The 12,984-nt window shown below is 38.2% G+C and overlaps 1 protein-coding gene across 1 annotated transcript in view; it reads left to right on the top strand.

Moving 5' to 3' along the window:
* The window catches only part of FAF1 (Fas associated factor 1), a 170,758-nt gene that overhangs the window by 29,149 nt on the left and 128,625 nt on the right, over positions 1-12,984 (top strand). The window contains exons 3-4 of the mRNA XM_062623203.1: positions 8,451-8,497; positions 11,484-11,692. Coding sequence (XP_062479187.1) covers positions 8,451-8,497; positions 11,484-11,692 — 256 coding nt within the window. The remainder of the gene's footprint in view (positions 1-8,450; positions 8,498-11,483; positions 11,693-12,984) is intronic.

Genomic DNA, 12,984 nt, shown 5'->3' with positions numbered 1-12,984 from the left:
ACACGTCTGCATCTGGCATTGCCTGTTATTATCAGTTCTTTTGAAAATACAAGCCCAAATTAGTATTTAACAAAAAGAAATGTATTAGGGAGTATTATTTCAAAACATTTACTATATATATCTCTATCTATATATGTGTGTGTGTGTGTGTGTGTGTATATATATATATATATATATACACAGCAGAACCACTGCAAGTTAGTTTCATTGTAAGAAATACTTCTGTGCTCAAAAGGAACTAATAAATCTTTGCTCTTCACCTGTTTTGCTTTACTATTGTATATAAAAGTATGTTTTTTTGTCATGTAGATTTATAGTTTGGAAGCAGTTTTGAATGAACTTTTGCATTTTTGGTCCTTTCATGCATGTTTTACTAATGCTTTTCTTTATCCCTTATCATTTAATTGTTTGGTTTTCCTCTCTGGATAACATTTGTTCAGTTTTGGGTTTTGTTTTGTTTTTTACAGCTCCCCATTGTACAAAGCATTTGGAGTTTTATCGTCCATTTTTTTTATTTGAACACCAAATAATGGATTTAAAATCTGTAGGATAAACCGTTTATTGTGTGAAAGCAACGGAATTAGAGTAAGAGTATTGTATTTCAGGGGCAATATCACATTTAGCCCAAATTAAAAGCAGAATTAATTGCAATGGAATTAGAATTGTAAACAGAGTAGTAGAAATGACCCTTTTGATGATGTGGAAATATATAATAAAATACAAAAGATAAGTATTTTTTCTAGTGTATTATAGATTGTTTAATGTGGGCCTTTTAGTATATTTCATTACGCTTTCAGCTTTTGAAAAAGCAGATTTAATTTGCTTGATTTTAAGCAGGATAGATTGATAGCACAGAGGAATATTGGCTGATATTTCCAATATATAAGAGTTCTGTAGCGAGATTTTGTACATAGGATTTGGTGTTACAGTCACTTCTGTGATCAGACTGAGAAATAAATCTAAGATTAACTGCTGAAAGGGTCAGTCAAATATTAAAATAGGTTTCTGTTTGCTTAGTGTGGAACAACAAAACAACCACTTTTTGGTTATATTTCAAAACAGTCCTGCTGCTAACACACCTTTCTCTAAGACAGGGAGCTGTCTTTATTTCTTTAATGGAGAAAAAAGCGTGGGCTAAACTTTGAGTTTGTGATTTGAGGTAAATAGCTTTCATATCAAGGAAACTTTCAGTATATGGTAGAAAGAAAAGGCTAAATGAGCAGGAAAGACATGACATGCAGAACTTTGGTGTTCTGTTTTGGTTTTTAGATTACCAGATTTTTTTAAACCAGAAGTAAAATCTAGGAGTTGTAGCACTTGGGGAAGAATATGGATTCTTGAAAGTCAGAAGAAACTAATCCTTTCATCCAAGGGAGCACTTAGTGTGTCATAGAAATAATTAAATATTTGAATTATGAGGCTATTACAGTACATTGAATACAACAAAAATTATAATTACTGGAAATCTGGACACGTCAGACCTACAGAAAATGAGCGTGTTGGAAGAAAACGCCCTATGAACAAATTACTCCATTATATTTCCTTGTTACTTTCTGAAGCAGTTGTTACAGTTTGGTTGGACATCTTTGGGTTTTGGCTTAATCAGTCTGCTATGGCAGTTCCTATTACTCTGTGTCTCGTTTGTGTATTGTGTTTGTTTAATGTAAACCACTCCAAATTTTAGCTAAACAAATGTAAAGTCTGCATGGCCTTTAGTAAGTAGACTGAAATGGTCTTGCTTGCTGAATTTAGTCAAACCTAAATACGGCTTTTGAATCCCGTGTGAGCTGATTGATACGTAAACTTGTCCTGGTTGTATTAAGCCGATATGGTTATTTATCTCAATGAAACTCGTGCAGCTTCCGCATGTGCACAGCATTTACGTCTCCCTAGCCTCTTCTTCTGAAAGGGTTGATCTGCCACCATCATGCCGCTTGAACTTGCTTTCTTCTTTTGCTTAGAGATGTGTTTTCTAATGCCCTATTTTGTAAGGTTGATCTTACGTTGTGCTTTGTAAAAGCTCTTGCTCTTCATTGTGATAGGGGTTGGAATGGGGAAGGTTTCAAAGGACAATATCTAGGGTATGGTTGTATCTGATGGCCAAAACCATTGCGGGGTGTGGAGATTGGAAAGGAGAGGGAACAAAGGTGGCCACAGAGGAGGATCTTTGCCCACCTTATTTGTTGCAAAAGCCTCTGGTTGCACTTTTGCCTGGGGCTGCTTTGAATTCTGAAGGTAATTCATATAAACATCACTTTCAGATTCTGGAAATCTAAAAACTACCTCCTGTCTGTAGATCATGAAAAGAAAGGGATTCCCCACCTTGCTTGAATATACAGTCAGTATATGTAGACCTCTGCCTTTAAATAATATGATTGGCAAATCCAGTCCATTTTCAAACTTAGTGATGACCACTGAGAATGTTAAACTCGGAAGTTTAACGTTTGTGCTATCTAAAATACTACGTTTTGTCTGTAATTATTCATAGGACCTTCACTACCCTAAGAGGAGAGTCACTGTAAGACATGCTTAATTGCTTTGAAATGATTAGTACTATAATTGTATTTTAAGAGAAGTCATCAACATTGTTGCTCCAGCTTATTAAGAAATGGTGGTTCTTGGTTTTCCTAACAGTGTTTTGTACTCATAAAAGATAGTCACATTTAGTCAGAACTAACCTATTTACATTAATATTCCCTTAAGGAAAAGCTTTAAATTTCACAGTCTGCTTCACAACGTTCTTTAGGCACTTAAATAATTTCAGTCTGTAGAATATTGCAGAGTTTCTGCATTGCCCAAACTCTTAATGAATTTGGTAACCTTTCATTAACCTTATTGCTTTATTCTTCCTATATTTCCAGGAAACAAAAAGTTGGATTAATAGATTTTGATACTGTAATTTGGAAGCTTGCTGTTGAAACAAACACTAAGAAAAGTGTTATTACTTTGAACCTTTGTAATTGGTGCTCAGTCCAGTATTCTGTCATCTTCCTGTTTTCCCGTTCATTTAAATGAACAAGATTGTCAGTAATGTTTATCAGTATATCCTCTACTGCTGGATGGTGGAGTCAGAGCACTTGGAAGTTATTTCTGGATGTCAGTCTGGTCCAAAGCAGGTCCAATTATTTGACCATTTCAATTCCTGGATATGACTGACAACACTAAACAAAATGTATAAATCAAGAATAACTAAATTTCTATTTATAATTTCCTAAAATAAAATGTAGTTGTTTGAATGTTGCCACCGAAACAATAATGACGTCCCCCTTTCTATCCTTCTGTTCCAAGTTTGAACAGTGTTATGCTAGAGTTTGTATATGGATAACATTGAGACACACCTTTAGATTCTTAGCTTTGGGAAAAACCTTAGAACCTGTTAAAGCTGTGGTACCAGTATCTCTACCATTGACTTGTGGATATACAGTGCGAGAACAGTGCGAGCACGGAGTGCTGCTTCCCTGATAGCACTCTCAGCAACAGGTTATTGGAAGCTGGAGAAATATTCTGAGCCAGACATGGTATATTTAATAACCCATGAGTAGATCTAATGTGCCAGTTATTAACATTGTTTCAAGGGTAATACATCTTTTGAATTACTGTATAGCAGTAACACAGGCTGTTTTGGATGGTCGAATGATCCCCTTTGGAAAGACAAAAAAATGTAATATCTGTGAATGTTTGCTTAACTGTAAGAGACCTGATCCTCTCTCAGAGGAGACTGACACTGGGGAAGAACAGCCTGGAAGAAATCTTGCCTTAACTTTTTCTTTTTAAAAGTTGTTTTTAATCTTGTTTTTTTATAGTCACAACCTTCCTCCTGTGAAATTCTAAAGCAGATGGTTTTTCCTTTTTCTTACTTTCTTTGCAGGGTCTACTTATAGATGTCTTGTAAGAACATGGATATTTAATATTTATGCAATATCTACATGTGCACTGCTACCATTTGCTGTCTACATAATTTTAGTCTTCTATCTTGCTTAACAAACAGTGTCCAGAGTCTTCATTTTTACAGTGTGGTTAATAGAGGTCTTTCCATCAAAAAAGTACATAACGCTGCTGTGTTTTTTTCTTACTACCGTGCCCCTTAAATGTCATCAAGTTTACAAAACTGGGGATGTGAACAAGTGAGTTATTCAGTTTTAAAGAAAATAGCTTGGAGCCTCTATCGTATTTAACCCCTCTAACTAGGCTTAGAAGAAGTTTGAGCTAGTCTAATCCTCTTAAGACTGAGACCTGAGCTTTGACAGGAGAAGTGTGGAAATGCCATGCTGTTATATTTCTTCATAGCTGAAGTACTTCTTTTTCCCTGAGTAAAGAGAATTCTGTGGCACCAGTAGATCATTATTAATGCAGGTCCTGTGGTATAAAAACCTGTATTTGCTCTCTATCCTACAGATGCAAAATAAAGGGTATTTCTGACTTTTAACCAAATTTACCTGTTGATTGACAGAAATGAAATGAATGTTCCTGAAGAGCACGAGGGGGGAGAAAATCCAGAAAAACACAAACAAACCAAAACCTCCCACTCTTTCCTGGAGGTTTATTAGATGAACATGATCAAGAGCTCTATATGACTGCAAAAACCACAATGATGATAAATGAGACACATTGTTAAATAGAAACCACTGATTCTTGCTATGCATGGTGGATAAGCTGATTTAAAACTGATCTAGTGGGAAGCTTTGTTTTCACTGTAATTTGATACAGCTTCATGGGTAGCTGCTGTATTTTATAGATACCTGTGTCTCTTCTCCTTGTCTGCTTTTTGCTATTATTTATGCAATGTTTCTTTCTAGACACATTATAAATCTTATTACAGTATCATAGTTACTTAGCTGAGTTCAGCAGTCATACTTTCTGATGTTACGTAGCCTTAACTATTAATGGAAATTGTAAAAAAATCGTGTTTATGTATTCAGAGATAAAGAAACGATAACATTTAAATACTGATTTAATCTACTTTTTTGTGTTTATTAAGCACTTAAGCATCAATTTTTTTTAATGTCAATTTGTAAAAATGATGTTGATAGTTGATGAGTGCAGTTGCAGTATATGACTGGTCTCCTGGTGTACCAGGGAAACTCTGAGCTTCTAAACATCAGTGTTGTTGACACAGTCTCCCACAGCATCCTCACAGCTAAATTGAGGAAGTGTGGACTGGATGATCAGGTAGTGAGGTGGACTGCAAACTGGCTGAAGGAGAGAAGCCAGAGAGTTGTAGTCTATGGGGCTGAGTCTAGTTGGAGGCCTGTAACTAGTGGAGTGCCTCAAGGGTCAGTACTGGGACTGGTATTATTTAATATATTCATCAACGATTTAGATGAGGGAATTGAGTGTACTAGCAGCAAGTTTGCTGATGACACTAAGCTGGGAGGAGTGGCTGACACGCCAGAAGGCTGTGCTGCCATCCAGCGAGACCTGGACAGGCTGGAGAGTTGGGCAGGGAATAACGGGATGAAATATAACAAGGGAAAGTGTAGAGTCCTGCATCTGGGCAGGAACAACCCCAGGTTCCAGTATAGGTTGGGAAACGACCTGTTAGAGAGCAGTGTAGGGGAGAGGGACCTGGGGGTCCTAGTGGACAACAGGATGACCATGAGCCAACACTGTGCCCTTGTGGCTAAGAAGGCCAATGGCATCCTGGGGTGTATTAGAAGGGGGGTGGTTAGTAGGTCGAGAGAGGTCCTCCTTCCCCTCTACTCTGCCCTGGTGAGACCCCATCTGGAATATTGTGTCCAGTTCTGGGCCCCTCAGTTCAAGAAGGACAGGGAGCTGCTGGAGAGAGTCCAGCGAAGGGCAACAAAGATGATTAGGGGAGTGGAGCATCTCCCTTATGAGGAAAGACTGAGGGAGCTGGGTCTCTATAGTTTGGAGAAGAGGAGACTGAGGGGTGACCTTATAAGTGTCTATAAATATATAAAGGGGGAGTGTCACGAGGATGGAGCCAGGCTGTACTCAGCGGCAAACAATGATAGGACAAGGGGTAATGGGTACAAACTGGAACACAAGAGGTTCCACTTAAACTTGAGAAGAAACTTCTTCTCAGTGAGGGTGACGGAACACTGGAACAGGCTGCCCAGGGAGGTTGTGGAGTCTCCTTCCCTGGAGACATTCAAAACCCGCCTGGACATGTTCCTGTGTAACACTATCTAGGTGTTCCTGCTCCGGCAAGGGGATTGGACTAGATGATCTTTCGAGGTCCCTTCCAATCTCTAGCATACTGTGATACTGTGTTGTCCTGGGTTCAGCGGTAGCAGTCATTTTTTCTCGTTCTTAGTAGCTGGTGCAGTGCTGTGTTTTGGACTTTCGGCCTGGGAACAGCGCTGGTAACACCAATGTTTTTAGTTGCTTCTCAGTAATGTTTACTCTGACCAAGGACTTTCTAAGTCTCATGCTCTGCCAGGGAGGAGGGAAAGCTGGGAGGAAGCAGAGACAGGACACCTGACCCAAACTAACCAAAGAGGTATTCCATACCACAGCACGTCACGGCTAGGATGTAAACTGGGGGCAGTTACCCAGAAGGGCTAGTTCACTGCTCAGTCGGGCTGGGTATTGGTCGGCAGGTGGTGAGCGGTTGTATTCTCTTCCCTTGTTATTTCCCTTATCATTATTATTATTGATGGTAGCAGCAGTGATTTGTGTTATACCTTAGCTACTGGGCTGTTCTTATCTCAACCCATGGGCGTGACATTCTTTTGATTCTCCTCCCAGTCCCTCTGGGAGGTGGGGAGGGGGGAGTGAGAGAGAGACTGCGTGGTTCTGATTTATGGCTGGGCTTAAACCACGACAAGTGTTCTCTTCATCAGCGACCAGACGCCATTCACCAGATACGCCTGGCCAACAGGTCACATATATCTGACATGACAGTGGATATTATGAGTTGTGATAGTAGAAATGCATTAATTGCTGCTGGTACAGAGGCAAATGGAGATCAGTGGGATGCTACAAGCTCTCTTTAATCTCACTGTTAAGCTTAACAAATATATACCTGTGAACACAATAGTGATTATAAAGTTCATCAAAGAGCAGAAATAGAATTAGTCTTTTGAAGTCTGTTTTTCTTCTCTTCAGAGTTTCTTTTGAATTCTTTCTCATTCCATGTGAAATTCCCTCCTGTGTTATTCCACCTTATCTGCCCACTGCTGGGCTAGGGTTAAAAGTCTGAAGTTAGATAGGGTTCTGATATCTTTACTCCCACATCTTATAGCAAGAATCAGAACAAACTTTAATCGGCTGAGGAGTAAAACGTGAGTCCTCTTCACCACCTCACATGGTATCACTTTTCCTGCTCCTCAGACCTGGGAAGTCCTAGCAATGAGATGATTTTAAAATACCTTTTTGGTGGTATAAAGCAGTCTGAAATATAAGTTGTCTTCTAAATACTTGAAGAAAGTCTTATTTGCTTTCCAGGTTTTTCCTTCATCCTGACTTACATATAAATTCAAAGTTTATATTAACTTATATAGCGTCAGGTGTGCTGGAAATGCATCAAAACTGCCTGCAACATAGACTGGAGCAATGCTGTAACAGGCTGAGAAGACAGTTTTACCAGAAGTGGGGTTTTGAACTTGAAACTGGTGTACATTGTGGCTCTTTAAAAAATTATGTATTTTAATACGAGATAGAATTCCTTAGGATATTTTCATAGATAGTAATTCTGCAACATCAGATAAGACCAAATCTGAATGCAACTTGCCAGGTTTGTTCTTGCATACATTACTATAAGTAATATTTTGTGTACTCTGATGATCTGGACAGCCTGGGATATTAAACTGCATAAATCTTACTTTAAAAATACTTCAGTTCTACCTGAAGATTGTTTGAATTTTGGATTCCCTGCCACATGAGGACTTTTAGGAAGCTGCATGGTATTTGTACATGTGAGCTAGAAGGAGGTTGTCTGGAAGTCATATGTGTGATCAAGGCATGTGTGCTGTTGAGTAGCTATTTCTGCTGACCCCAGCAATTCGTGAACACATCAGGCCTGCAGCATGCAGTATGTGCAGCTGTGCAGGTTTAAAGGTTTGTGCAGGTCTGATACTTCTGGGAGACATTAGATTTTCTATGTACGTGCTGTCTGGCTGCCTTGTCTGCAGAGTTAGCTCAATGCATTGGAAGCCGTATGTTCACTGTATGTAAATACCAAGTGTACAAAGTGTTAGCTTTACTGAGCGTGGGCTGTGCAGTTTATTCCTATGTATTCCACCTGGACAATCCATCACAAGCCTACAGGACCCTGAGCTTCAGTTTTGTTCGTTTTCACTTAAATACGATTTTTATTTGATGCAGGTACTTCAATGACAATATCGTTTACCAAGTTTATTCACTGAATGGAGAACACTTTATGGCATATTTTAAAGCAGGCTAATGACTCTTTAAAACATTATAGAAGTTCTGATTTATTTTTGTTGCTCTACATGCCTGACTCAAGACTTGTTTTCTATTTTCAGGCAGCTATAAATGGTGTAATACCACAAGAAAACGGTATTCTACAGAGGTAAGTACAGAAGACTGGAGCAATACACACAGGGAATGATGCTGGGTAATAGTTACGGGTTTTGTTCCTGAATCCTGATAAGATGATGTAATTCTCTTTTTAAAGCACTTTCTGGAGCCACAGTTTCTATTCCTGGCAAAGCGGATTTAACGGTCAGTTTTTCCCATAGTGGTGGAGGACCAGCTCAAACACCTATCCAGATTAGTTTGAATTCGTTGGTTGTTGAGTCATTCTCTGCAGGGTGTTACTGTAAAGTCTGGATTTTGGTGTGCTTTCTTGGGTGTCAGGACTTGACACACAACGTCCACCCCTGGTATCTAAAACTTTGCAAGGTAAATCCACAGATGTTCTTGCCTAAGTATTTTCTTTTCCCTTATTTTTAAAGGTATTGCTATTCCATGCTTCCCTATCCCTGGCCTAAAGGGTTTGTACTTTTGTAGGGATTTTCTGGGGTGTGTGTTTTATTTATTTATTTTAAATAGAATTAGAGGTAGCAGATAGTGTGTTAGACAAAGCGAGGGTGCTTCCTTCTAAAAGTAGCTTTACTGATTTTCTGGCAGCTTCTGAATGAAACTTGTGCTTGTATACTGACGCTTGGCTATCTTGAAGTCACTGAAGCACCAGCTCCTAAATGCTGATGAGGCAATTGGAAACAGCAGAACAAGGACTGAGCTGTTTTAGAGACAGTAAAACAGTATTTAAGATTTTGTTCAGAAAAATACTCAACGAACTATTTTAAAAAAGTTTAGTGAGGGGGAAAAAAAGATACATAATGCAGGTAAAGTGGTGTTTTGGCAACTCTGTCAGTACTTACTAAAGCTATCATTAAATAGTCAGGTTTTGATTCAGGAAAAAACCTCATTTGCTCAGAGAAGTTACTAGATGTTTAGTTACTGTAAGACCTACCCAACAATTTGAGGTCAAGTCTTGGTTGTGTTGAGCACACTTTCTACCTGCATTAGGAAGTCCTGACCTCAAGGCATTTGTATTCAAAATACCGTCAGTTTTGGACCCATTTGGTCTGAAGGAAGGAGCTGTGGAGTAGTTTTTTCCTTCAAGTGGAAGTGGTTTAAAAGGAAGCTCAGAAGATTTAGCAGCCTTGTTTCCAGTGGTTTACAGATGAGGCTTCTTTTACTGCTGAGAAGCTTTTTATGTTCCATTAGAGGTTGCCGGTCAGATGTGTAGGATACTTTTTGTGATGGAATCAAATAGAATTAATACACTTGGTCTTGAAGTAAATTAATTTATTGGTGGGGAAAAATATATTTTGTTTTATAATTCAGTTGTGTCGCTTAAAAAAAGTAAACAACAAAATCTAGTCCTGAAAATAAGGATATTCATTGCTTCTTGGGTCTGTTAACAAAATGGTTATAGTATTTAGTTTGTAGTTGGCCATCAGATTGGCCATCAGATTTCAGACAATGGCATATCACTCCATAATTATATTTTTTAAAAATCCTGAAAATAAGGATATTCATTGCTTCTTGGGTCTGTTAACAAAATGGTTATAGTATTTAGTTTGTAGTTGGCCATCAGATTGGCCATCAGATTTCAGACAATGGCATATCACTCCATAATTATATTTTTTAAAAATCCTGAAAATAAGACTGTTTCTTGTGCTCTTTGCACCTCTGAAGTGCGTCTTTGAGTGTGGGTCTTGGTAGCTGGGAATTCGTCCTTCTGCACCTGCTGATGTCAGAAGTGAAGGAGCCCCTTGTAAAACAAGGGGCTCCGTAATTCACAAGCATAATACATTTACAAGAGTAATACACTGTTCTTTTTCAAATGTGGAAGGCACAGTGATGGGGTTTGCAGTAGCTGTATATAATTTCTGCACTTCTGTGACATGCATGCCATCCACATTGGTGCTTTTTTAAGTTCAGACCTTCTCTAGATGACAGATTTGACTTGCTTTAAGGATAATTTCTATAGAGAGATCTTGCGGTATTTCAAGGACAGAATACGTGTTTAAGAATGGAAATGAGGCAACTTGCATCTCAGCATTTCTAAATCCTTCTTTGCTTAGCTTCCATTCTTAGTGCTTATGTTTCTAACTTGCATCCTCTGTCATGATATCCTGTAGCTGCCCAGACAATCTTCCTGATAAGAACATCCTCAAGGGAAAGCTCTAGGCTTACCCTGTGGACTTTCTTACCTTCCAAATTTGATTTCTGTATGTTATAGGTTTCTTGCCCTGGAGTAATGTTCCTGAAATTTCATGTTTTGTTACCTTTGTTTCTAATCCCAATTATATGCTGCTTGTGGAGAGATTCACTGAGGAAGATGAAGTGCTTCTGGGTAGTGAGGGTTTCCCAGATTATTCCGACTTGTAATGCTGAATGTATGGGGATATTCTTATATGAATGTCCAGGAGCATTGAAGGATTTTGAACTTAAAGGCAAGCTAGAATTCAGCGTTGCATTACTGTTGTAGTTTTAGATATTTTTTTGCCATATGTATCTCATTATCTTGATTTATTTACCTGAAGTACTATCTTCACATCTGACTTGTTTTCCACTAATTTGGTATTGGAAGGTACTAATCCATATGCAGTATTTTAAGCTTTATTTCTTATTCTCACTTGCATTTGATACTAGCCCAGTGATGTAGAAGGCTGGTTGTTGTTGCTATGGTGCCAATTTTTATAGGGTGACAGCACTCCCAGAACAGGAAAGAATCCTAATCAAGATAATTCTGATATTAATTGCATAGTGAACTGTAGACTGAAATAATGGATTAAATGCTTATCAGCTAAGCTGTTCTCCTATATCACTTCTGAGTTACTGAAGTGATAATATTGATGATATGAAAGTTATATTCTAATTATTAATAAACCAGTATTTTCAGACATGACTGTGTAGTTTATTCAAGAGGTATGTGCTGTAGACTGTAGTAAGTGACTAATACTGTTCATTTTGCTTTGCTGACTTTTATTTAAACATATCAAGCTGTTCTATTTAACCCTTCTTATCTGCATATCTTTCAGTGAATATGGTGGAGAGACTTTACATGGACCAGCATATAGCCCCACAAGTCATTCTACAGCAGCTTCTTCAACTCCTTCCTCATCCTCAGCATTTCGTCATGTAGTGCCATCTAGACAAATAGTGGAAAGACAACCTCGAATGCTTGACTTCAGGGTTGAGTATAGAGACAGAAATGTGGATGTAGTACTTGAAGACAGCTCCACAGTTGGTAAGGATTTGTAAAGAGGAAATGAAAATTGCTGTGGTAAAACTGTTGAAACAAAAACAAAAAAAGACCCAACCTCAAAAGTCTAAATCCAAAAAAAAGAAAAGGCAAACTCAACCAGAAACCTTTCCAAAAAGAAGACTCCCAAGAAATGCAGCCTTCACAGCTACAAACCATTTTCAGATCTATTTGCAGCTTTTAAAAAAGAAAAATTAAACTAATCCATTGTAAAGGTTAGTGATCCATCAAATACTCATTTTGAGATCTAGTTTTCCTACGAACTCGCTTCAGAAACAAAATGGAGGTAGGTTACCGATGAAGTTGAGGAATGAAGATGTAATTTGGAGTTAGGATTATTGTAGACGCAATCTACTAATAAGCAGATGACCTTGGCATTTCCTTTTTGAATCTGTATGGCATCTCTTTCTGTGCAGGATTTGTGGCAAGATTAAAGGAACTCTTTCCAGTGTGAAAAGCATCATTGCATTCTTCAAAAATAACTGGTTTTGTGCAAAATAAGGTTTCCCTTATCAGTTCTATTGTCTTTATCCTAAAACTGATGCAGTATGTTAGAAATACTCTATTGATAGTATTGCAGAATGTGGTATTTTTTACATTCACCAAGCTGGGAGTTAATTTACTTTGCCAAGAAGAGTACTTTTAATTTTGCATTTTTAGTGCAGACTCTATGCAGATCAAAATAAGGAACTATATGAAGAAATAGTTAGTCAAAACGATTTTCAGTGCTGCAGCCTTATGTCTGTGATGAAATGTTGAAATTGAAACTTTTGATCCTTATTTGCCTTTTTAGGGTTCTATTTGGTATTAGCTGGTGCCACCTTGTGGTGATTAGTTTGAATTCTTGCTTAGTGTTGCATGTTTTCCACTGCACTCAGTTGCATCCATGCAAAGCAGGTATAAAAGTCTGATCAAAACAGAGGTCTGCAGCCGTAGTACTTTATTTTTGCTTATTAACTTCTTTCAGGTATAAATGGTTGAGCTATAGGGCAGAAGTAGTCAATGTAAAACTTTTGTCTTTGTCTTGGCATATAAAGATGCAGCCTTGTGTTAGAAGTCCTGAAAGGAGCAAGGCAAATAGTAAAATTTAAGCTGTGATCTTCAGGAAAGAAGTTTTGAACTCTTTCAGGGATCTGCTTGGCAGGATCCCATGAGAGACTGTTCAGGAGGGCAAAAAGGCTCAAGAGAGCTGGTTGATCTTCAAGGACAACCTCTTCAGAGCACAAGAACAGTTCCTTCCAACATGCAGAAAAAGGAGCAAGCGTCGCAGAAGGCCA

The sequence above is a fragment of the Pezoporus occidentalis genome, unplaced genomic scaffold (assembly GCF_034315485.1).
Source record: "Pezoporus occidentalis ecotype Australia unplaced genomic scaffold, CSIRO_AGI_Poc_V1 ctg25, whole genome shotgun sequence".
NCBI classification, from domain to species: Eukaryota; Metazoa; Chordata; class Aves; order Psittaciformes; family Psittacidae; genus Pezoporus; species Pezoporus occidentalis.
Note: the sequence above shows the minus strand (reverse complement) of the source record. Positions and strands in the feature narration are given on the sequence as shown.